The 27,170-nt window shown below is 44.2% G+C and overlaps 1 protein-coding gene across 1 annotated transcript in view; it reads right to left on the bottom strand.

Moving 5' to 3' along the window:
* Nucleotides 1-831: 831 nt before the first annotated feature.
* The window catches only part of CRCP (CGRP receptor component), a 47,574-nt gene continuing 21,235 nt past the window's right edge, over nt 832-27,170 (bottom strand). Inside the window, exons 2-6 of the mRNA XM_073664949.1 lie at nt 25,169-25,205; nt 22,490-22,588; nt 18,137-18,231; nt 2,923-2,980; nt 832-1,172 (exon numbers count right to left, since the gene is read on the bottom strand). Of these exons, the coding sequence (XP_073521050.1) occupies nt 1,041-1,172; nt 2,923-2,980; nt 18,137-18,231; nt 22,490-22,588; nt 25,169-25,205 (421 nt within the window). The 3' untranslated portion in view covers nt 832-1,040. The remainder of the gene's footprint in view (nt 1,173-2,922; nt 2,981-18,136; nt 18,232-22,489; nt 22,589-25,168; nt 25,206-27,170) is intronic.

Raw genomic sequence — 27,170 nt, 5'->3', positions numbered from 1 at the left:
TTTTTCCTGTTACCCCTGTGAAAATAAAAAAAATTGGGTCTAAAGTAACATTTTTGTGAAAAAAGTTAAGTTATTTTTTTTCTTACACATTCCAAAAATTCCTGTGAAGCACCTGAAGGGTTAATAAAGTTCTTGAATGTGATTTTGAGCACCTTGAGGGGAGCAGGTTTTAGAATGGTGTCACTTTTGGGTATTTTCTGTCATAAAGACCCCTCAAAGTGACTTCAAATATGATGTGGTCCCTAAAAAAATGTTTTTGTAAATTTTGTTGGAAAAATGAGAAATCGCTGGTCAACTTTTAACCCTTATAGCTCCCTAACAAAAAAAATGTTGGTTCCAAAATTGTGCTGATGTAAAGTAGACATGTGGGAAATGTTATTTATTAACTATTTTGTGTGACATATCTCTCTGATTTAAGGGCATGAAAATTCAAAGTTTGAAAATTGCAAAATTTTCGCCAAATTTCCAATTTTTTCACAAATAAACGCAAGTGATATCGAAGAAATTTTACCACTATCATGAAGTACAATAGGTCACGAAAAAAACAATCTCAGAATCAGGGGAATACGTTGAAGCGTTCCAGAGTAATTACTTCATAAAGTGACAGTGGTCAGAATTGAAAAAATTGGCCCGATCACGAAGGCAAAAACAGGCTCTGGTGCGAAGTGGTTAATGACTGTTCAATGGGACATACAAAAATATCTATGGAGGCACATGAACATTCACCAGTGTAGCAGCAACAGAAAACGTAGACACCATAGGTCATGTCCTGGTCCAGCAAGATGTAATAAGACTACTGGCAACAAGGGTGTTAAAATAGGTATACAGCTCTGTAACTAAAATTGGATTTATTTACTAAAGAGATTCTCAAAACATTTAGTTTGGCAAATGGATGAAATAATAACAAAAATATAATAATAAAAAAACAGATGAAATAATCTAATATATAACAGTTTGGGTTGATTTTTCTATGCAGAATACTGAACACACCGAATCTGGAATAGTGAATATGGTAAAACATGTATTATTCTTGTGCAAGGTCATCCATCCTCTTCCATTTCGGTTTGCTCCTGTGCTTCAGCTTCTGGGTCCCCGGGAATAATATTAGTGATGGTCTGAATGAGCTGCTCAATCTGCTCCTCTGTCAGCCTTTCTTCACTTTCCTCCACCATCTAGGAGATAGAGGTTAATGGAATTCATTATTAGAGCCCAGAACGGCAGATTTCAGGGTCTGGTAAAGCTGAGTGACAATCGCTCCTTGGACATACAATAACTTGTCATTTTCATTGACACCCAGCTTCCAGTGAAAAACAGAATTAGGACACAGGCAATGGGGGACATTTATTATTACGATTATGCTAATAAAATATCGCAAATTATGGCCAAAGCCTTTTGTACACCATCATTTGCCACTTTTTAAACTTTCTCCACCATTCATGCTATTTTGTAATAAAGTGGGTAGAGTAGAGGTAGAATGGGCCCAGCCTGGACCATTTAATATAGCTTATGTCAGAAAGTGACGTAAATTATAGTGCCCATGGCTGGCATAAGTTTATATTTCTGTCTCACACACAGCATGCAAGACGTCTAATTTTCTATCAAGCATACACTTCTTAATTAATCAGGAGCATCTTACGCCAAAATGCTTTTTATTAAGACTGGAGTAAAGCAAAGTGCACCAGCCTTAGGGCCCCATTCATCAAAGCTTTTAAGCCAGCATTCTGTAGCAAAATTGTGGAGCACTAAAATTTTGCAAGTTTGGCATTCTCCGATATTTTCACCCAGTGGGCAGAACTGAGGCAGGATACAGGCGTGGTGAACACCAATGTCAGATTCATGACGAGCGGAGACATTCTTTACGTTTCATATCTTACACCAGCATGTACTGGAGTAGGATCTTTTGCGAGGCGCAGACCAAGATGTACCCCACTCGTCCCACGCTCCTGATTCATGAGGAGTCGTAAGCATATCTCCTCATCTAGACCGCTGTGAACAGCACCAGTCTTGCTGAATAAGGCCATTAATATTTAATAAACCTCCTCAAAAGGGTCAGAAAGGGATGAATTAAATACCTAAATATGCTAGCATTTACTTAACTTTATGGGAAAATCCTCTAGGAGAAGCTTTCACCTCCTGCATCAATAATTACTGCATGTCTTCCCTTTGTATGTTGTTAAAGGGGTTTTCCCACAAACAAAGTTCATTTTAATCAATAGATCTTGGAATAATAATAACTTCCACAATTGGATGTGTTTAAATAAAATGTTCCTGTGCTGAGATAATCTTATAAATGTGCCCCTGCTGTGTACTGTGTAATGGCTGTGTCTGACCGTACAGGAACATGGTCTGATCATACCACAGCTCCTGGGCAGGGGAAGGAGCAAAAGAGTATACAGACAGGACAGCGTGGGATTGTAGCTGATTTTTTTCTGAGGCAAAACCTTTCCCTGCCTGTTTTTAAGCAATGTTTTACCTCAGAGAAAAAAATCAGCTACAATCGGACCCCCACTGATCAACAAGTTATCACCTATGGATACATAATAACTTGTTTTCACCATACGAACCCTTTAATTTAACTAAATAGTTTCTAGTGTGGATCTGTGATCCCCTGCTGTCCTGTCTGTATAGTCTTTTGCTTCCTCCCCTGCCCAGGAGCTGTGGTATGATCAGACCATGTTCCTGTACGGTCAGACACAGCCATTACACAGTACACAGCAGGGGAACATTTATAAGATTATCTCAGCACAGGAACATTTTATTTAAACACATCCAATTGTGGAAATTATTATTATTTAAAGAGCTATTGATTAAAATGTTGAATAAAATTAACTTTGTTAATGGGAAAACCCCTTTAAGAATAAAAGCAACAAACTTGGTGAGTTCAAATATCTTTTGCTCCAGCTACAATACATCTGTACGTACCAGTTGAATTTCTACGGCTGTTATCGGTCGGTGGTTAAGCAGTTGTAGTTTTTCAGCTCTGTGGGAGTAAAATCGAAATATATTTTATGCACTTTCGATATTTTTTGTACGCTGCAGCATCATTAATTGCTAGGAACAAGTACAGTAAATGGATGGTATGTGGGGTTTAATAAACATTTTTCTTATGCATAAGTGGGAGATTAAACATAACCTGTGTTGGAAGGACCTGTACTAAGTTAACATATTATTTATACCACATAAATATTGTAAATAATAAGACATGTCCCTAACAACTCAAACTAATCAACTAATTTAAATGTATTCCAAAATGTTTGTATTGAAATAAACCTGTCCCACAAACAGGCCCTTAGACAACCTAATCAGCAAAAAAAAAAAAAAAATCAAAAAAAAAGTTATAGTTCTTGGAATTTGGCAGTATAAAAAAACTATATTATTCTAATGAACTGTGCTCTTTTTGTGCCAAAGTAGTAAAATGTAAAAAAAAATATATACCGTATATACAGTGCCTACAAGTAGTATTCAACCCCCTGCAGATTTAGCTGGTTGACACATGCGGAATTAACTTGGCATTGTGACATTTGTACTGTAGATCAGCCTGGAAGTGGGAAATGCACTGCAGCAAATATTGTTTTTTATTTTTTTTATTTTTAAACGTAAAAAGTTAATTCAGAGTGTCATTTATTATTCAACCCCTCAAACCACAAGAATTCTGTTTGGTCCCCCTAAAGTATTAAGAAGTAGTTCAGGCACCAAGAATAATGAGCTTCACATGTGTGGATTAAAGATCTCTTTTGCCAGCCTTTTCTGACTATTTAAGACCCTCCCCAAACTTGTGAACAGCACTCAGACAGGGTCAACATGGGAAAGACAAAGGAGCATTCCAAGGCCATCAGAGACAAGATCGTGGAGGGTCACTGTTATGCACACGCCCGGGCTGAGCGGCGTGTGCGTGTGATTGTAGTGATTCCACTGGACCATGAACCGGAGAGTGCCTGGAGGGGCGTGACTAAGTATCTGGCCGATCCGACCAAGATGGCACGACGGCATACGACGCCAGTGCACCAGGGAGAAACCGGGCAGAGGGACCAGGTGCTACTCCAGGTCAAACTCCGGACACGGGGGTTGACCCACACAGGGATTACTGGATCAGGCTGGTTAGGCTGGCGCACAGACTGGAGGGTATAGGCAGGCACGACTGGTATGCAGGCAGGCGGGTAAAGGCAAGCGCAGCTAGAGTGCAGACAGGGAGGCACTAGCAGGTAGGAACACAGGCGGGATAGGACCCAGTACACACTGGGACTCAGGAACAATACAGGTAGAGGGGTACAGGCAAGCACAGCTAGAGTGCAGACAGGGAGGCACTAGCAGGTAGGAACACAGGCGGGATAGGACCCAGTACACACTGGGACTCAGGAACAGGCAGGTTAGGCTGGCACAGACTGGTGGATATAAGCAAACACGGCAGGTATGCAGATGGGTGGATACAGGCGAGTATGCAGCCAGGGAGGTACTGGCCGAAAGGACGGGCTGGAGCACAGAAAGGTTAAGACCCAGTACAGACTGGGTCACAGAACCGCAGATGCGGTAGACAACCACAGCAGAGAGGGAACGCCCGAAGCGGTGGGCAAGAACAGAGCAGGACGGGGCTGCAGGAGCAGCGAGCACAAGCAGGGCAGGACAGGACTGCCGGAGCAGCGGGCAGAAGCAGGGCAGGACAGGACTGCCGGAGCAGCGGGCAGAAGCAGGGCAGGACAGGACTGCCGGAGCAGCGGGCAGAAGCAGGGCAGGACAGGACTGCCGGAGCAGCGGGCAGAAGCAGGGCAGGACAGGACTGCCGGAGCAGCGGGCAGAAGCAGGGCAGGACAGGACTGCCGGAGCAGCGGGCAGAAGCAGGGCAGGACAGGACTGCCGGAGCAGCGGGCAGAAGCAGGGCAGGACAGGACTGCCGGAGCAGCGGGCAGAAGCAGGGCAGGCTAGAACCGCCGGAGCGGTAAGCAAAGGAGTCAGAGCAGACTAGAACCGCCGGAGCGGTGAGCAAAGGAGTCAGAGCAGGCTAGAACCACCGGAGCGGTGAGCAAAGGAGTCAGAGCAGGCTAGGCTGAGTAGGGGGGACAGGGCTCTGTTCACACGGAACAGACAGGAAGGGAAAGGCAGAGCCAGACACCCACAGGGTACTAGCAGAGAAGTAGCGAGTGGACCACAAACTCACAAACGGGAGTACAGAGACAACAAGCAGGAGTTAGGTACGAGTTCAGACTCTGCAGAAAAAGGAAGGGAACGGACATAGAGGCAAAACAGGTAAAGGATAGGAGAGAGTTCAGACTAGAACTGAGTGTACGGAGGAGACCGACACTGCAGCGGAATACAGGAGCGGGTCTGGGAATACGGCCCCCAGAGAGGCAGGACGAACAGGCAAGGTGCGTGTTCAGACAGGACAGACAAGATACAGGAGCAGGTCTAGGTAATCGGCCCCTAGAAGGCAGGAGGAACAGGCTAGGAGCGTGTTCAGACAGGTCAGACAAGATACAGGAACGGGTCTAGGTAATCGGCCCCTAGAAGGCAGGAGGAACAGGCTAGGAGCGTGTTCAGACAGGCCTGGAAATACAGCCTCCAGGATAGGCAGACAAGAGAACACAGAACGGGACCTGGCACCTTCAGAGTGCAAGCACACACTGAATGAAACACTATGCTCAGGCAGGAATAGATGGGAGCAGCTGAGCTATATACCAGGTGACAGACAGCAATAGGCTGAGGACGCACAAGGGGTGTGACCCACAGCAGGTACAAAAAGCAGGAAGTGATCGGGCGCCGCCCTTAAGCAGCAGAAACAGACACAAACAGACAGCATGGAGGGAAGCCAGAGAGACATTCTGGACAGGAGATCAAGTGCGCGCTCTTGCACAGTGGGAGATGGACCACTATGCAAGGACGCCGCCAGGTATGTTACAGTCACAAGGCTGGCAAGGGGTACAAAACCCTTTCCAAGGAGTTGGGCCTACCTGTCTCCACTGTTGGGAGCATCATCCGTAAGTGGAAGGCTTATGGAACTACTGTTAGCCTTCCACGGCCTGGACAGCCTTTGAAAGTGTCCTCCCGTGCCGAGGCCAGGCTTGTCCGAAGAGTCAAGGCTAACCCAAGGACAACAAGGAAGGAGCTCCGGGAAGATCTCATAGCTGTGGGGACATTGGTTTCAGTCAATACCATAAGTAACGTACTCCACCGCAATGGTCTCCGTTCCAGACGAGCCTGTATGGTACCTTTACTTTCAAAGCGTCATGTCAAGGCTCGTCTACAGTTTGCTCATGATCACTTGGAGGACTCTGAGACAGACTGGTTCAAGGTTCTATGGTCTGATGAGACCAAGATCGAGATCTTTGGTGCCAACCACACACGTGACGTTTGGAGACTGGATGGCACTGCATACGACCCCAAGAATACCATCCCCACAGTCAAGCATGGTGGTGGCAGCATCATGCTGTGGGGCTGTTTCTCAGCCAAGGGGCCTGGCCATCTGGTCCGCATCCATGGGAAGATGGATAGCACGGCCTACCTGGAGATTTTGGCCAAGAACCTCCGCTCCTCCATCAAGGATCTTAAGATGGGTCGTAATTTCATCTTCCAACAAGACAACGACCCAAAGCACACAGCCAAGAAAACCAAGGCCTGGTTCAATAGGGAAAAAGTCAAGGTGTTGGAGTGGCCTAGTCAGTCTCCTGACCTTAACCCAATTGAAAACTTGTGGAAGGAGCTCAAGAATAAAGTCCACATGAGACACCCAAAGAACCTAGATGACTTGGAGAAGATCTGCATGGAGGAGTGGGCCAAGATAACTCCACAGACCTGTGCTGGCCTGATCAGGTCTTATAAAAGACGATTATTAGCTGTAATTGCAAACAAGGGTTATTCCACAAAATATTAAACATAGGGGTTGTATAATAATTGACCCACACTTTTATGTTTAAAATGTAATAAAATTCAACTGAGCAACATAACTTTTTGGTTTGTAAGATTTATGCTTCTGTTCATAAAACCTACTCTCGTTTGCAGTTTGAAGGCTCTAACTTATTTGCATCTTATCAAACCAGCTAAATCTGCAGGGGGTTGAATACTACTTGCAGGCACTGTATATTTGGTTTTGCTATAACAGGACCAGCCCAGAGAAAAAAAGAGAACAGGTAACAAGTACCATATATTATTTATGCCGTATAGTGAATTGTTCAGAATTAAAAAAAAGAAAAAGTTTACAGAGTGAAGTCAACGGAAAAGTAAAAGTTCTGGTTCTTGGAACAAGGCAATGTTTTCACATGGCTGGAGAACTACAATGGAGAGGGAAGAACAAGATTTTACCAGTGATTAGGATGTTAGGTTCAACTCAGCCTAAGGCCTCCTTCACACGTCTGTGTTTCCAGTACGTGTGGTATCCGTTTTTTTCACGGATACCTTACGTACCCATTATAACCTATGGTGCTGTGCACATGTCCATGTTTTTACATGGACCTGTGCAAACCACAGGGAGACACAACCGTTTTTTCCGGCGGCAGAGATGACAAGGGCCAATACAAATCTATGGGTCCGTGAAAAAGATGTACAGAACATGGATGGCATCAGTGTACCATCAGTATGCTGTCCGTATTTAACATTGAAAAGTACAGGAGAAGCTGTCATTTAATTCTTTCTTTATCCATACCAGAAAAATACTGATGACACCCTGATCGTAAAAATGGACACATTGAAGGAAAACACTGATGACACCAGTTCCGGTATTCACGGAATTTAGAAGTCCACGAAATACCAGACTATGATGTACAGACTGGCCGCAGTACCCCCGACCCAAACTTGAGTTCAAGTAGGGAGAACCATGTCCAGTCCTTACATGGACTATGGTTCATGGACGCCTAAATTTACCATTACAATAACCTATTTTTCAAGTCAGCTAAACCAACAGCAGCCCTTTTAATGGGAACATACTGCACCACGGCTGGATTTCCTTGTCTTCTATCCACATACTGTACAGCTCCAGTACAGCTGCTAAGACAGTGGAAATATTCCATTGGGATGAATATAGCATGTATTATTACATTTCATTATTAAAGCTGCATTTGCCTAGAAGGAAGTCATGTTCTACACTAGGGGATGTAACATGCCACCGCAGTGCAGTGGGGTCTTCTTAGCTGGGTGCCTGCCATGTACTACATTTATTATTGCAATGGTACTTTTTTTTTGTGCACGGTGAAGGAAAAATGTTATATGTTAGAAAAATATAACAGTCACATATTTAACATTTACCAGGCAACCACTCATGTATAAGGACATACAAAGAACACAAAATGTGTTTCTTATTGTCACTGCTTTGTTTTTCTATGGCGTGCCAGCCAGGCGAGTAGATTGTCTCCAAATCACAGCACACTGTACGACGTGCCAAAAACCAACAGGATGCAAGCAGGAAACAGAAGATAGTCATCAGGAGCACTGCCTCATTCACTGACTGCCTGTATTATTCTCCAGCCACATTTCCATAATAGTCTATAATGCACAAGGAGAACCCATATTTACCCATGTGCTTATTTATAGGTCCTTCATGATGTACCTAGCTCACTAGGTAGTGGTGAAGGATTGATGGCATGCCAATCACAACCTCTGAAATAATCGCACTGTAGATGTCACAAAGCCTCCAAAGCCACCAGTGGCACAAGCATCCCACCAATGGAAATGTCGCTTTCTTTCAATCACTTGCAATGCAATTTTAGACTAAGTAGATGATACAGATGTAGCAGCAGGCACCAACCAATGCGGCACACTGGTATACACCTCTGTCCCATCTGTTCTGTGACCGGTTACTCAGTCCTCATCTTAATTATTTTTTTCCTAAAAAAATTACTGCCTTCCCTTCAGTGGCTACATATAATTTATCAACCGTATAGAAGAGGTAACGGCATATGATGAGAAGCAGAGACAAATCAGCACCATATGGATCTTTGCAGGATTCTCATAGCATCCAGAGGTTTGAGAACTATTACAGCCGACCTGTGACCCTGGAGGACTCCACTATGGCACAGCGATTACAATGTGGCACCTGGTTTAGTAATTCATGGTCTCTCATCTATTCTTATCCATCATAAAGCAGAACATTCATATTGAATTTATGGCTTTATAGATGATTGATCATTAATGCTTATTTCATGTGATAACTATATTCTTCTTATGTTGTATAGATCACGTATTCAGAACTAAAGGGGTTGTCCAGTACTTTATATTTATGACCTATCCTTAGGACAGGTCATCATTATCAGATCGGTGGAGGTGTAACACCTGGCACCACCACTGATATGCTCTCAGTGCCACCACTGGTCAGAACTTATCAACTGGAAAGTGGAAAAGCACAGGTTCGTAAACTGTATAGTGGTCGCAATGGGGTACTGCACGTCTGTTCCTATTCATTCGAATAGGGACCATTGTCTAGCACCCGAACAGCTGATCAGCAGGAGGGTCGGGTGTCGCACCCTCAGAGAACGGATATTGATGACTTGTCCTAAGGATAGGCTATCAATATAAAAGTACAGGAAGACCCCTTTAAAACCCCTTACTGACATCTGACGTACTAATACGCGTCTGTGCACTGGGACTTAATGCCCAGACCCGTATTAGTACGTCATATCTTTAATGCGGCACCGCAATGTGATTGCCGGAAACAGTGATCTGCAGCCTAGGATCGGTGCTCCTATGAGCACCGATCCTAGACTGTTGCTAGGACACCCCAGCCCTGGCCCCGGACTGCTATGATCGGTGCGATCGCCGATCACATCGATCGCACCGATCGTAGCGCGACCGCGCGGTGACAGGGCGGTCATGGGGCGGTGACCGGCTTGTGACCTGCCTGTCACCGCCCCATGACCCCCTGTAAAGTGATTCAAGCCCCCAGACTGCTGTGATTGGAGCGATCGATGATGACATCGATCGCTCCAATCAGAGTACTTGAATACAGGTGACCAGGCGGTCACAGGGAGGTGTCACCTTTCTGTGACCCCCTGTGGTGCGTGCTCTGCTCCAGCCATGTCTGATTGGTGCAATCAGTGTCACCAATCAGATGGCTGGGGCACAACATGCACCACAGGGGGTCACAGAAAGGTGACACCTCCCTGTGACCGCCTGGTCACCTGTATTCAAGTACTCTGATTGGAGCAATCAATGTCATCAATGATTGCTCCAATCAGATTACCTCCACCTGTCACCACCCCATCATCACCCTGTGACCGCCCTGCAGACCCTCACATTTGGTGAGGATTTCTACAGAGCGATCACATCTGATGTGTCTGTGCTGGGCCTTGTAGTGCCACAGAATATTCTGTGACACCACAAGACCATCTTCTCACTGTTCCAGTCGCTGCTGCTGCCGCTGCTCCTGGATCTTCTGTTCCAGCGTCCTGGATCTTCTGTTCCAGCGTCCTGGATCTTCTGTTCCAGCGTCCTGGATCTTCTGTTCCAGCGTCCTGGATCTTCTGTTCCAGCGTCCTGGATCTTCTGTTCCAGCGTCCTGGATCTTCTGTTCCAGCATCCTGGATCTTCTGTTCCAGCATCCTGGATCTTCTGTTCCAGCATCCTGGATCTTCTGTTCCAGCGTCCTGGATCTTCTGTTCCAGCATCCTGGATCTTCTGCTCCTGACCTGCTGTGGTTCCTGCTCCAGAGCCTGCTGCTGATCCTGCAGAGAAGACTTTGGTAAGTCTGTTCTCCCCTCGTCCACCCCAATCCCCCCTCCCCCCTATTTTTACCCCCCCCTTACCTTTTTTTCTGTGTCCTGCAGCGGTCTCCAGCTCTGGTCCGAGTATCCAGCTCCACTCCCGGTCACCAGCGACGGGCTCCTGGTCACCAGCGCCGGGCTCCCGGTCTCCTGCTCTGGGTCTTCTGTTCCAGTCCTGCAGACCCTTTGGTAAGTCCATCTCTGATCTCCCCTCATTCACCCCAATCCCCCTCCCCTGTCTTTTTACCCCTCTTCCCACTCCCCTGTCTTTTAACCCCCCTTCCCACCCCAGTGTCCCTGTTAATTCTTTTGCTTCTGATCTCCAGCTCCAGTACCGGTCTCCTGCTCCGGGCTCCGGGCTCCTGGTCTCCTGCACCGGGCTCCTGGTCTCCTGCACCGGGCTCCTGCGCCGGGCTCCCGGTCACCAGCTTCGGGCTCCTGGTCTCCTGCACCGGGCTCCTGGTCTCCTGCACCGGGCTCCTGGTCTCCTGCACCGGGCTCCTGGTCTCCTGCACCGGGCTCCTGCGCCGGGCTCCCGGTCACCAGCTTCGGGCTCCTGGTCTCCTGCACCGGGCTCCTGGTCTCCTGCACCGGGCTCCTGGTCTCCTGCTCCGGGTTCCTGGTCTCCTGCTCCGGGCTCCCGGGCTCCTGCTCTGGGTCTTCTGTTCCAGTCCTGCTGACCCTTTGGTAAGTCCATCTCTGATCTCCCCTCATCCACCCCAATCCCCCTCTTCCCACTCCCGTCTTTTTACCCCTCTTCCCACTCCCCTGTCTTTTTACCCCCCTTCCCACCCCAATCCGCCTCACCCCAGTGTCCCTGTTAATTCTTTTGCTTCTGATCTCCAGCTCCAGTACCGGTCTCCTGCTCCCGTCTTCCTGCTCCGGGCTCCCGGTCTCCAGCGCCGGGCTCCAGCGCCGGTCTCCAGCGCCGGGCTCCCGGTCACCAGCGCCGGTCTCCAGCGCCGGGCTCCCGGTCACCAGCGCCGGGCTCCCGGTCACCAGCGCCGGGCTCCCGGTCACCAGCGCCGGGCTCCAGCGCCGGGCTCCCGGTCACCAGCGCCGGGCTCCCGGTCACCAGCGCCGGGCTCCCGGTCTCCAGCGCCGGGCTCCCGGTCCTGATAGAAGAACAGAGAGGACTTTGGTAAGTAATCTGATCTCCCCTCATCCTCCCCTCTTCCCACTCCCCACACATTTGTGCGCACATCCAGCAGCCGCCGAGTGTTGATCGGTGGCATAGTTCACCAATCCACACTCGTGCTCGCTGTTTGCACCACATACAGTATTTCCTTTTTCCACACACTCTAAATAAAGTACTGACACACACACACTCTCAAAGTATTGACACACACGCACCACATACATAACAAACAATGTCCTGCTCATCCCAAACTCAGTGTTCAGCGGAGGAGGCTTACGCTATTCTTGCCTCCGACACTGACACTGACAGTGAGGGTGAGGATCCCACATTTCTTTGTTTCTCCGACTCCTCGTCGTCTTCCTCCTTCTCTTCTTCCTCCTCTTCCTCAGGTTCTGCTGGCCCGCCCCGCCGTCGTCGCAGGAGAGATGTTCCAGCGCCCCCCACTACTGAGCCTATATGGACTTCACCCCCCGAAAATTATGAGCCGCTGATTCCTGATTTCGTAGCGGAATCAGGAATCAAGTTTGACACCACCGGCCTCACAGAAATAGACTTTTTCAAAGTCTTTTTCTCTGAGGATTTTATAAACCTCATGGTGGGCCAAACTAATTTATACGCTCATCAATTTTTTGAACAAAACCCCTCTTCATCATTTTCTAACTGGTCTCCTGTAGACGCAGTAGAAATGATGAAGTTTTGGGGCCTGGTCCTTCTTATGGGGATCTTGAAGAAGCCCGAGCTTCGGCAATACTGGAGTGTTGACGTTTTGTATAACACTCCAGTGTTCCGAATGGTCATGCCCCGGACACGTTTTGAGGCCATCCACAAGTTCTTGCATTACCAAGATAATGCAAGGTGTCCTGCACGCGATGACCCGAACTTTGATCGTCTTTTCAAAGTTCGGCCAGTCATCGAACACTTCAACAACAAGTTTGGTGAAGTGTACGTGCCCCAAAGGGACATCTGCGTGGATGAGTCCTTAATTTCTTTTAAGGGGCGGCTTGGATTCCGGCAGTACCTGCCCAGTAAGAGGGCAAGGTATGGGATCAAGCTGTATAAACTTTGTGAGAGTACCTCAGGATACACTCACAAGTTTAGAGTTTATGAAGGGAAGGACTCCCTGATTGAACCCCCTGAATGCCCCCCTGTTCTGGGAGTGAGTGGGAAAATTGTGTGGGACTTGGTGCACCCACTGCTTGATAAAGGTTATCACCTCTACGTGGATAACTTTTATACAAGTATCCCGCTCTTCCAGTCCCTCTCTGCGCGACGTACCGCAGCCTGCGGTACTGTCCGCAAAATTCAGAAAGGCCTCCCAAAGACGCTAATTGGGCAGCTGCTCAAAAGGGGTGAGAGCAGAGCCCAATGTAACGACCACCTGTTGATGGTCAAGTACAAGGACAAAAGGGATGTCCTTTTCTTGACCACCATACATGGTGATGGCAGCACACTCAGCACTGTACGAGGTTCCACTACACAGGTCGTCAAACCAGACTGTGTAGTGGGGTACAACAAGTACATGGGGGGAGTTGATCTCTCTGATCAAGTCCTCCAGCCATACAGTGCTTTGAGAAAGGCCAGAGTGTGGTACAAGAAGCTGGCCGTGCACATTGTACAGATGGCAATGTACAATGCTTTCCTTCTGTCACAATGTGCAGGCCAGACTTCTGCGTCGTACCTTCAGTTTCAGGAAACAGTTATCAAGGCCCTGATATTTGGCAGCGGTGACAGAGCGGGCCCCAGTACTTCTGGAATTGAAGGACCAAGAATTGTACCAGGCCAGCATTTCCCAGGGCAGATCCCTCACAGCGGAAAAAAAGGAAAGTCACAAAAGAGGTGCCGAGTGTGTTATAAAAGTGGAATACGCAAGGACACCATTTATCAATGTGACACCTGCCCTGACAAACCTGGCCTGTGTATGAAAGACTGCTTCAAAAGGTACCATACTTCGATGGACTATTAAATTAATTTCTGAAGTATGACAACCTGACGAACACTGCACAGCTGACGTAGTGTTCGTCAGGTTGTCATACGTCACTTGTGTAGTGTTCGTCAGATTGTCCTACACAACTGATGTATAACACTACATTACAAAATTCAAAAATCAACTAACACTACCAAAAAGGGGGCACTTGTTAGGCATTTCACTGTTTAGGCACATCAAGGGTTCTGAGAACATGACCTGACGCCCGCAGACCATTCCATCAAAGTCTGCGTTCAAAAGCGTCACTCCTTCCCTTCCGAGCCCTTACATGCGCCCAAACAGTAGTTTTTTCCAACACATGGGGTATATGAGTACTCAGGAGAAATTGCACAACAACTTATGGGGTGCAATTTCTCCTGGTACCCTTGTGAAAATATTTTTTTTTGCATTTTTGTGGAAAAAATGTTTTTTTTATATTTTCACAAGTCAACATTATGATTTTCTGTGAGGCACCTGGGGGTTCAATGGGCTCACCACAAATCTATATAAGTTCCCTGGGGGGTCTAGTTTCCAAAATGGGGTCACTTGTGGGGGAGCTCCAATGTTTGGGCACACAGGGACTCTTCAAATGCAACATGGTATCCGCTAACAATTTGAGCCGACAATTTGTTAGCGGATACCATGTTGCATTTGAAGAGTCCCTGTGTGCCCAAACATTGGAGCTCCCCCACAAGTGACCCCATTTTGGAAACTAGACCCCCCAAGGCACCTATCTAGATGCATAGTGAGCACTTGTAACCCTCAGGTGCTTCACAAATTGATTCATAAAAATGAAAAAGTGAAAAAAAAAAACACTTTTTCATTTTTATGAATCAATTTGTGAAGCACCTGGGGGTTCCAAGTGCTCACTATGCATCTAGATAGGTGCCTTGGGGGGTCTAGTTTCCAAAATGGGGTCACTTGTGGGGGAGCTCCAATGCTTGGGGACACAGGGGCTCTCCAAACGCAACATGGTGTCACTAACAATTTGAGCCGATTTTCCGTTAAATTTGTTACGGACACCATGTTGCATTTGGAGAGTCCCTGTGTGCCCAAACATTGGAGCTCCCCCACAAGTGACCCCATTTTGGAAACTAGATCCCCCAAGGCACCTATCTAGATGCATAGTGAGCACTTGGAACCCTCAGGTGCTTCACAAATTGATTCATAAAAATGAAAAAGTGTTTTTTTTTTCACTTTTTCATTGTTACGAATCAATTTGTGAAGCACCTGGGGGTTCCAAGTGCTCACTATGCATCTAGATAGGTGCCTTGGGGGGTCTAGTTTCCAAAATGGGGTCATTTGTGGGGGAGCTCCAATGCTTGGGGACACAGGGGCTCTCCAAACGCAACATGGTGTCGCTAACAATTTGAGCCGATTTTCCGTTAAATTTGTTAGCGGACACCATGTTGCATTTAGAGAGTCCCTGTGTGCCCAAACATTGGAGCTCCCCCACAAGTGACCCCATTTTGGAAACTAGACCCCCCAAGGCACCTATCTAGATGCATAGTGAGCACTTGGAACCCCCAGGTGCTTCACAAATTGATTCGTAACAATGAAAAAGTGAAAAAAAAAACACTTTTTCATTGTTACGAATCAATTTATGAAGCACCTGGGGGTTCCAAGTGCTCACTATGCATCTAGATAGGTGCCTTGGGGGGTCTAGTTTCCAAAATGGGGTCACTTGTGGGGGAGCTCTAATGTTTGGGGACACAGGGGCTCTCCAAACGCAACATGGTGTCCGCTAATTATTCAAGCAAATTTTACAATCAAAAAGTCAAATGGCGCTCCTTCCCTTCCGAGCCCTGCCGTGCGCCCAAACAGTGTTTTTTCCCCAAATATTGGGTATCTGTGTGCCCAGGGGAAATTGCACAACAAATTTTGGGGTCCATTTTTTCTTGTTACCCCTGTGAAAATAAAAAAAAATGGGTCTAAAGTAAAATTTTTGTGAAAAAAGTTAAATGTTCATTTTTTTCTTCCACATTCAAAAAATTCCTGTGAAGCACCTGAAGGGTTAATAAAGTTCTTGAATGTGGTTTTGAGCACCTTGAGGGGTGCAGTTTTTAGAATGGTGTCACTTTTGGGTATTTTCTGTCATAAAAACCTCTCAAAGTGACTTCAAATGTGATGTGGTCCCTAAAAAAATGGTTTTGTAAATTTTGTTGTAAAAATGAGAAATCGCTGGTGAACTTTTAACCCTTATAGCTCCCTAACAAAAAAAAATTTTGGTTCCAAAATTGTGCTGATGTAAAGTAGACATGTGGGAAATGTTATTTATTAACTCTTTTGTGTGACATATCGCTCTGATTTCAGGGCTCAAAAATTCAAATTTTGAAAATTGCAAAATTTTCAAAATTTTCGCCAAATTTCCGTTTTTTTCACAAATAAACGCAAGTGATATCGTAGAAATTTTACCAGAATCATGAAGTACAATATGTCACGAAAAAACAATCTCAGAATCAGGGGGATCTGGTGAAGCGTTCCAGAGTAATTACCTCATAAAGTGACAGTGGTCAGAATTGTAAAAATTGGCCTGGTCATTAACGTGCAAACCACCCTCGGGGCTTAAGGGGTTAAGTTTGTGGCACCATTTTTGTTTGTATCAGTATAAAGTCATTATAAAGGCTATGCACACATTCTGACATGTTTTTTTGCTTCCTAAATGCAGTTAGGGCTTGCTCCCACTTGCGATTAAACTGAGTGAATGGAATCTGATAAAAAAAATTGTTAATCAATGATTCTGTGTTCATATAAGGTTTTTATTTCAGCTCCGATCGGATTGAGATCAGACTGAAAAAATGCAGCGTGCTGTGATTACATGCAGAATTTGGATCACGTGCACCCATATAAGTCTATGGGTGCGTGTGAAACATCGCACTGCACTCGGATATCATACGGCGATTCCCGCCGATGCCAGCAAAGGAGGAGATGGAGAAATTACTTTCTCTGTCTCCTCTGCAGCTGTGATGCGATCCACAGTGTCATTAGCATATCGCATCTGATACAAGAGCATTGGATGTGATATGCCAGTGTGTATGGCCTTAAGCAACTTTCCAAATTTACTTTATTAAAAATGTTCTACCATTTTGTTATTCGAGAGTGCCTGTAATTCCTTTATCTGAGTACTGTACAAAACGGGTACAGTGAGCGCTCCTGCTCAGTTCTGAGGCTCTCTATGCTCCCTCTCCCGACTCTCAGTTAGGCCAATTTCATGCATCAGTGATTTGCAGTCTGAGTACAAAAAGCTATGTACGTACCAGACGCAGGTTTCCTGACACTAACTGGTCATCCTCATAGGCAAGTGCCAGTGAGCCCTCTACCCCTCTCTCATCACTTTGTGGCATAGCACGTCTCCTAAAAATATATTATGTATAGGCTTATTACTCCCTACTCTATTTTACTGTCATATCATGTATAGAGGTCCTTTATTTTTAGGATCCCAACTGGTTTTTCTGTTTTCAAGATTGTGGTACTATGTTGATTATTTTTCCTACTATTGAGTTACCAGTGTGTTACTTTCAGTATTTATTGGGGCGTGTGCAATTATATTGTGTTCGAGTGGATTTCCTCCGGGTTCTCCGGTTTCCTCCCACACTCCAAAGACATACTGATAGGGAATTTAGATTGTGAGCCCCAATGGGGACAGTGCCGATAATGCCTGTAAAGTGCTGCGGAATATGATGGCGCTATATAATCAAAGCATAATAAATAAATAAATATCATAGTCTGGCAATGACAATAGTAGAAAAGGTGTTTAGTATACCATTCTAAACAATTAGATAAAAAAGGGACCGGGGGGAGGGGGGGGCTTGGAGATGTACTAAAAGTTTAATAAAAATCATTGGCATATAAGAGTGTTGAGATTGGGGCAGGAGACCCACTGGTCAGTCCGAACATCACATTGCAAAATACATACTACCTTAGAGATAGTCTCAGGAGTGGCAAAGGGATGTACACAGTTCTGCAGTGGACAGGAAAAAAGTATTTCAGACGGCACAGAAGAAAGGAGATAGACAAGGAGGAAAGCACAGAGAGGAAAGTATAGGTTTGGAGCTGTGCTGATATCTGAAAGCAAGTACAGTGCAAGATATAATACAACAAGTGAAGACAGCACCGTGGATACACATAGACCTCACATCCAGCCTATATTACAGGGAGAGACACTCCCACTAGAGAACAATCTGAAACCTGGATTTGCACATCAGTGGTCTGAAAATGAAGGAGTGATGAAACTTAGACTGAAACATACGGAAATGTTATTCCTTAAAGGTAATGAGTAACTTATGTAAAAATCAGTTTTTCTATGTCAAATTTGCCCGTATCCTCTAACCTTTTAATTAACCAATTGCTACTTACTTGGTTAGCTTATGTCCTTTCAGGGCAGTAAGGAAGTCTTGCACTATTTCAGGACTTTGTCGCTGACAGGGACTGTTAGACAAGTATTTCAATGTCTAGGAAAAGATCAAGAAAGGTATAAAGAGATCAAGAAAGTTATAATCAGACATTTAATAAAAATTCTATGTTTTATCATATGTACAATAAAGATTCATAGTTTCCAGTGGCAGAGTTGGTTATAACAATACTGGCAGCCAATCACTTTTTCCCACAGGGCCCTGTAAGTTTGGATTTCTTTTTCTTTTAATAATAAAGACCTTCATTTAAAAACTGCATTTTGTGTTTACTTGTCTTATCTTTGTGTAATATTTACATTTGTTTAGTGATATTAAACATTTAAGTGTGAAAAACATGCAAAAGAATAAGAAATCAGGAAGAGGGCAAATACTCACCATTGTGAATAACACTCTGGTTAATAATGCACATTAAACATTGACCCTGAACTTGGGTATATATCACTATGAGACAACACTTATTGCTGTATACTACTGCTCATTTACTGTACATTGGTCTCAGTATACACTACCATACGAAAGTTTGGGGTCACCCAGACAATTGTGTTTTCCATGAAAACTCATACTTTTATTTATCAAATTAGTTTCAACATGAATAGAAAATATAGTCCAGACATTGACAAGGTTAGAAATAATGATTTTTATTTGAAAGAATAATTTTCTCCTTCAAACTTTGCTTTTGTCAAAGAATGCTCCCTTTGCAGCAATTACAGCATTGCAGACCTTTGGCATTCTAGCTGTTAATTTACTGAGGTAATCTTGAGAAATTTTCACCTCATGCTCCTGAAGCCCCTCCCACAAGTTGGATTGGCTTGATGGGCACTTTTTGCGTACCATACGGTCAAGCTGCTCCCACAACAGCTCAATGGGGTTGAGATCTGGTGACTGCGCTGGCCACTCCATTACAGATAGAATACCAGCTGCCTGCTTCTTCCCTAAACAGGTCATGCATAATTTGGAGGTGTGCTTTGGGTCATTGTCCTGTTGTAGGATGAAATTGGCTCCAATCAAGCGCTGTCCACAGGGTATGGCATGGCGTTGCAAAATGTAGTGATAGCCTTCCTTATTCAAAAACTCATTTACCTTGTACAAATCTCCCACTTTACCAGCACCAAAGCCACCCCAGACCATCACATTACCTCCACCATGCTTGACAGATGGCGTCAGGCACTCTTCCAGCATCTTTTCAGTTGTTCTGCGTCTCACAAATGTTCTTCTGCGTGATCCAAACACCTCAAACTTTGATTCGTCTGTCCATAAAACTTTTTTCCAATCTTCCTCTGTCCAATGTCTGTGTTCTTTTGCCCATATTAATCTTTTCCTTTTATTAGCCAGTCTCAGATATGGCTTTTTCTTTGCCACTTTGCCCTGAAGGCCAGTATCCCGGAGTCACCTCTTCACTGTAGACGTTGACACTGGCATTTTGCGTGTACTATCTAATGAAGCTGTCAGTTGAGGAGCTGTGAGGTGTCGATTTCTCAAACTAGAGACTCTAATGTACTTGTCTTGTTGCTCAGTTGTGCAGTGGGGCCTCACACTTCTGTTTCTACTCTGGTTAGAGCCTGTTTGTGCTCTCCTCTGAAGGGAGTAGTACACACCGTTGTAGGAAATCTTCAGTTTCTTGGCAACTTCTCACATGGAATAGCCTTCATTTCTAAGAACAAGAATAGACTGTCGAGTTTCACATGAAAGTTCTCTTTTTCTGGCCATTTTGAGAGTTTCATAGAACAAACAAATGTAATGCTCCAGATTCCCAACTAGCTCAAAGGAAGGTCAATTTTATAGCTTCTCAAATCAGCCAAACCGTTTTCAGCTGGGCTAACATACTTGTGCAAGGGTTTTCTAAACATCCATTAGCTTCTTACACAGTTAGCAAACACAATGTACCATTAAAACACTGGAGTGGTGGTTGTTGCCTCTATACACCTATGTAGATATTACAATAAAAACAATATGTTTGCAGCTAGAATAGTCATCTACCACATTAGCAATGTATAGAGTGTATTTCTGATTCATTTAATGTTAGCTTCATTGAAAAAAAAATTGCTTTTCTTTCAAAAATAATGAAATTTCTAAATGACCCCAAACTTTTGAACGGTAGTGTATATTATCGGTATATATTGTTTATATGTGTTTTTTCACTGACGATATGTTCATATCCTCTCTCCATAGTGACTGTGTGAATAACACCCGGGACTGAGTTGAAATATTATATGTCACTTTAAATTCTGCACCCTAGAAAAATCTGAACATATGTCTATTTTACCTACACATGGAAATAAAGAATTAGCATTTTGTGAAACAAGTGTGTGTGGTGAAATTACTGATTGCATCTCCCAGAGCTCCTGCAGATGATTGACAGATATCTCCCTATGTACACGAGGGAGAGACCTATCAAAAGGAGCAGCGCTGGGAAGAGACGGCTGGGAACCATAGCCAGGGACTATAGCCAGAAACTGGGTTAAATTGGTGCCATTCCTGGCCTGCTTCTCACAGAGTTGCTGTAGATGATTTTAAGGTGAATCCATATGTATACACACGGAAGAGATCTATCAATCACATGGAGCACCGCTGGAAAGAGGCGGCCAGGGGCGGCGTCACTGGACTAGCTTAGTCTCTGGCTATGGTCCTGGCAGAATAATATACCAGGCTGTAATGACGCTGCCAAGCTCTGATTCATGCTGCTTGCAGTTTCATCAGCATGAATCAGATAGCAAATATACTTTTAAAGGGAATCGGTTATTAAAAACAAATTCAAAGATACTATCCAATAAAATAAGATTGAGAAGGGTTTGTCTGAGTAGTGGAAAGACCCTTTAAGCAGTATCCACTTGCCATTTGCACCAGTAAAGCTACCAGTACATATGTCAATTGTATCCACGAGCCCCATGTGGCCGATACATGTCATTATATCTTTTTTTGCACTAAACAATAGTACACCAGACTGTGTCATTTACACAAAGACAACCAAGCAGTGTGAAACAGCCTTACCCCTTGTGATCTATGCTGCAATGAACCAAAATCTGCCCCATTCAGTAATATTTCATCTCATTTTTCTTGGTAAGCGAATACTTGTTTTTTCACAACAAAGAAAGTAGGTAATCTGCTAGATATAAATCTCTAGCGACACTCAATTCAACATCTGTTTGGTCGCTATTATTTCGATATCAAGTCTTGATAAGGGGATTATTGACTATTCTTAAGTAAGGCAGGCCTTGTTGTCACAGCTGGGAAGTGGAAGGACATCTTCTATCTGCAGAGAAATTGAGGGGGGCAATTGGGAGACATAATTGATTTGCTAGACAGGAGCTCTATTCTGACTATTGAGTTCAAATCCTGAGCAACTCCACACTAACAGATAAATTGCCCTTTTACCATGTTGTGTGGTCAAATATTTCTAATTATAGAAATATGGGTGCATACATGGCCATAGGTTCAGGGCAAAGTGCCAAACCACTACCTTTAAATGACTGCATTGCACACTGCATTAATTTAATAGTTGCTTAATTTGTAGGGGTACAATGTAGTGGTACACAAAATATCTGGATGTCTTCAGGCCACCAGAGTAAATACCTCTGCTGTATCTCAAAGTGGGGTTATTCTCCACTCCAGTCACATGTAGATGCCCTAAACAGGCATATGGACAGGACTTGTTTCCATAAGAAAACTACTGGCAGTTAGTAAAGGCATCAATTACTTCTATCTAAACAGCGCAAGCACAGTCAATAAAAAAAATCTAATTATTTTAATGCTTTCATTTCATTAATAAATATGAAATCTAAAAGGATCACCCTTGCTGGGTCCAAGAAACACTAGCATCTACAGTGTTTCTAGACCGTTTACATTTTTGAGAAGTTCAAACAGAACAGAAACAGCTACTGTAGGACATATCCCAAAAAACAAGAAAAAGAAAAGTCCTTGAGTCAGAGCTCCCTCTAGTGACAAACATGGGTATTACATGAGGCTACATTCTCACCGAGGGCTCAATCCAAATTTGTTGGAAATTATCACAATTTCATCTTTCTTGATTAAAATGCAAACTTAAAAAAAATAAAGCGCTGCCAAAAATAAAACATTTAAGATAATCACTGAGAAAAAAAAACACCCAGATTTTATGTTAAAGGTATAAACCTGACATCTTGTTTCCACTATGACATATGAGACTTCTAAGAAATCAAAAGGTAGACTTGCTGTTTGTTCTTTGGCTTTATGATGTAACCTTGTTAGGTTGTATAATTTTCAATAAAATTAGTTAAAAAAAAAATCCAAAAGGCAGAAACCCAAGAATGCCAAAGCTCACCTCATACATGATAGTATTAAGATTCTGCTGTCCAACGCTGTTCTTGTTTTTTCTTCCATCTCTTTGCTGTGCTTTCAGGTCAGTAAGTAACTGATACACCTTTTATACCGGAAAAGAGAATTGTTAGAGTGAATGTCACATCTATTACATATATCCCACAATGTATTACATGTCAGTTACTTCACACAATCATCCCAAAGTCACACAATCATGGCCTCCAACAGAGCATTGCACATAGGACGGACGCCATTTTTCTCCCTCAATCTTTATATATAGAAGGCATCTTTTATCACATTTTTTTAAACACTCTTTTGGCCATCATATTCTGTGAGTCATTACTTTTACATAGCTGTATGACATACATGATATGATTTTGGGATATATACAGTGAGGGAAATAAGTATTTGATCCCTTGCTGTTTTTGTAAGTTTGCCCACTGACAAAGACAAGAACAGTCTATAGTTTTAAGGGCAGGTTAATCTTAATATTGAGAGATAGAATGTCCCAAAAAAACAAGAAAATCACATTGTATAAATTAGATACATTTTTGCAGTGAGAAATAAGTATTTGATCCCCTACAAACCATTGAGTTCTGGTTCCTACAGACCAGTTAGACGCTCCTAATCAACTCGCTACCTGCATTAAAGACAACTGTCTTACATAGTCACCTGTATAAAAGACTCCTGTCCACAGACTCAATTAATCAGACTCTAACCTCTACAACATGGGCAAGACCAAAGAGCTTTCTAAGGATGTCAGGGACAAGATCATAGATCTGCACAAAGCTGGAATGGGCTACAAAACCATAAGTAAGATGCTGGGTGAGAAGGAGACAACTGTTGGTGCAATAGTAAGAAAATGGAAGAAATACAAAATGACTGTCAATCGACATCGATTTGGGGCACCATGCAAAATCTCACGTCGTGGGGTATCCTTGATCATGAGGAAGGTGAGAGATCAGCCTAAAATTACACGGGGGGAACTTGTTAATGATCTCCAGACAGCTGGGACCACAGTCACCAAGAAAACCATTGGTAACACATTACGCCTTAAAGGTTTAAAATCCTGCAGTGCCCGCAAGGTCCCCCTGCTCAAGAAGGCACATGTGCAGGCCCGTCTGAAGTTTGCCAATGAACACCTGGATGATTCTGTGAGTTATTGGGAGAAGGTGCTGTGGACAGATGAGACAAAAATTGAGCTCTTTGGCATTAACTCAACTCGCCGTGTTTGGAGGAAGAAGGATGAATACAACCCTAAGAACATCATCCCAACCGTGAAGCATGGTGGGGGAAACATTATACTTTGGGGATGCTTTTCTGCAAAGGGGACATGACAACTGCACCGTACTGAAGGGAAGATGGATGGGGTCATGTATCACGAGATTTTGGCCAACAACCTCCTTCCCTCAGTAAGAGCATTGAAGATGGGTTGTGGCTGGGTCTTCCAGCAAGACAATGACCCAAAACATACAGCCAAGGCAACAAAGGAGTGGCTCAAAAGGAAGCACATTAAGGTCATGGAGTGGCCTAGCCAGTCTCCAGACCTTAATCCCATAGAAAACTTATGGAGGGAGTTAAAGCTCCGAGTTGCCAAGTGACAGCCGCAAAATCTGAATAATGTAGAGATGATCTGCAAAGAGGAGTGGACTAAAATTCCTCCTGATATGTGCGCAAACCTCATCATCAACTACAAAAAACGTCTGACTGCTGTGCTTGCCAACAAGGGTTTTGCCACCAAGATCAAATACTTATTTGTCTCTGCAAAATGTAAATAAATTAGTGTAATTTATACAATGTGATTTTGTTGATTTTTTGGGGGGATATTCTATCTCTCAATGTTAAAATTAACCTATCCTTAAAATTATAGACTGTACATGTCTTTGTCAGTGGGCAAACTTACAAAAACAGCAAGGGAGCAAATGCTTATTTCCCCCACTGTATGACTTTTAATCACCTGTTAATTTATTTTATGTCAGGCAAGATGAACAAAAACAGCAATTTAGCATTATTTTTTCCATTTTTTTCTAATGTAGTTCATAATGGGGATAAATGCTGATATAGTTTTATAGTATGGGTCATTATGATTGCAGCAATACCAAATATGTGACTTAATTATTGTCTTCACACAGCAGGATCTGATAGGCCACAGCAACACATCGGCACCGCACTGTAGTATTGCAGGTGGGATGATGACCAGCCAGAGGAAGCGCTCTCCCTCTGTCAAACTCCACACAGATCGCTGTCACTATTGACAGCAGCATCTGAGGGGTTATAATAGAAACATGTCACCACTTCTGCATTTTTTATGCACTCCTGGTTTTGTCTTACAAATACTGATGTAAAATACTGAACGTGTGAACGTGGCCTTATAGAGCTATGGAAACAGGCCCGACTGCATATATATTGGGGTAGAATAGGATTCTATCAAAAGGAAAGCAGAAAAACCTGTCCCGAATCTCAGCGAGCGGGAATACATGTATAGTAGTAACAGAGGAGTCAACAGGCAGATCTCGTAGCCACTTTCTGCAGTTCTGTCAGCAGATCTGCCCTCAGCCATTACTCCTGTCAGACAGGAACAGCAAGTGTATTGTGGAGTGGCTCCTAAGGCTATTCTCTGACATATGGTTCTTCAAAAAGAATATAAACACAGAGCAAGTAAGAATGCACAGTGAGCACGTACCTCAAAATTGCTTAGCAGAGCTGCATTTGCATCTTTCCTACAAATACATAACAATTATTACAATAACGATACATTAAAAAATCATCATACATGTCAGAAGAAAACTAAGGGAACTTTGTTCCAGTAAACCAATAAAAAACGATTTAATTCCTCCTTCCATTGCGAGCACACGTATGCAGTGTTCCCTACTGAATGCTGTGGCGCATGCAATGAAGGATAATGCCCAGAATGTTCTTTGTGGTCTGAGTTACCGAGCTCTACGCTCCCATTCCTGTTAAGAAGGTAGCAGTTGCAGTGTCTCCTATGTGATGTATATGTACCAGCCCCAGCTGTCTCCTATGTGATGTATATGTACCAGCCCCAGCTGTCTCCTGTGTGACATACATGCAACAGTCTCAGTGTTTCCTATGTGATGGGTATACAGCAGTCTCAGTGTCTCCTATGTGATGGGTATACAGCAGTCTAGGTGTCTCCTATGTGATGGGTATACAGCAGTCTAGGTGTCTCCTATGTGATGGGTATACAGCAGTCTAGGCGTCTCCTATGTGATGGGTATACAGCAGTCTGTCTCCTATGTGATGGGTATACAGCAGTCTGTCTCCTATGTGATGGGTATACAGCAGTCTGTCTCCTATGTGATGGGTATACAGCAGTCTGTCTCCTATGTGATGGGTATACAGCAGTCTGTCTCCTATGTGATGGGTATACAGCAGTCTGTCTCCTATGTGATGGGTATACAGCAGTCTGTCTCCTATGTGATGGGTATACAGCAGTCTGTCTCCTATGTGATGGGTATACAGCAGTCTGTCTCCTATGTGATGGGTATACAGCAGTCTGTCTCCTATGTGATGGGTATACAGCAGTCTGTCTCCTATGTGATGGGTATACAGCAGTCTGTCTCCTATGTGATGGGTATACAGCAGTCTGTCTCCTATGTGATGGGTATACAGCAGTCTGTCTCCTATGTGATGGGTATACAGCAGTCTGTCTCCTATGTGATGTATACACAGCAGTCTAGGTGTATTCTATGTGATGTACATACAGCAGCTTCGGTGTCTCCTATGTGATGTATACACAGCAGTCTCGGTGTATTCTATGTGATGTACATACAGCAGCTTCGGTGTCTCCTATGTGATGTATACACAGCAGTCTCGGTGTATTCTATGTGATGTACATACAGCTGCCTCGGTGTCTCCTATGTGATGGGTATACAGCAGTCTCGGTGTCTCCTATGTGATGTATACTGCAGACCTGCCAATGCTTGAGTTCTAGAAATGTTAAATGAACAGTGATGAATACCCCACTGGGAGATCTTAGAAGACCTGCAGTGTAATATACATCTGAGTTCAACAACTTACTTCTGCAATCGCGTCTTTACAAAAACTTATCGCAAAGAGTCGACAGCGCCCCAGACCGACACAACCTTGGAAAATCAGTTGCCTGTAGCAACATCATCCATACCATCACACCAAAGAGAAGCAGCTACAGCCATCACATTAGGGGTTAATTATATACTTGACCAAATATAGCAAGATACATTTTAAAGGGAGTCTGTCAGCACAGAATGACTGTTCAACCAAGTACAGTGCATCATGGCGGGGCCAATCATTAGTATACACCTTCACACTTGCTTGGTTTCCTTCTATCTCTGCCCTTCTCTGGCTCTATGAAACAAGAGCTGTCAATCAAAGAAGTGGGAGGGTGGAGATTGAGAGAAAACAAGTAGGTGTGAAGGTGCATATAAATGATTGGTCCCGCCATGATGCCCCGAGCCGGTCATTCTGTGCTGACAGAGTCCCTTAAGTTGATAATTGTGTACGGCCTCCGAGTGACAGTATACATAGCCAAATGGCCCCTGGCAGAAATAAGGCTATGTGCCCACGATGCAGAAATGCTGCATATTTTTTACGTTTTTCCGGCCAGGTAGAAGCGTTTGTCAAGCGTTTTTGCATGCATTTCTGCATGCGGGTTATCAAGCGATTTTCCAAGCGATTTTAGCATC

The sequence above is a fragment of the Phyllobates terribilis genome, unplaced genomic scaffold (assembly GCF_046119375.1).
Source record: "Phyllobates terribilis strain yellow unplaced genomic scaffold, ASM4611937v1 Scaffold_2__4_contigs__length_985480577, whole genome shotgun sequence".
NCBI classification, from domain to species: domain Eukaryota; kingdom Metazoa; phylum Chordata; class Amphibia; order Anura; family Dendrobatidae; genus Phyllobates; species Phyllobates terribilis.
The sequence above is the reverse complement of the archived record's forward strand: the minus strand, read 5'-3'. Positions and strand labels throughout refer to the sequence as shown.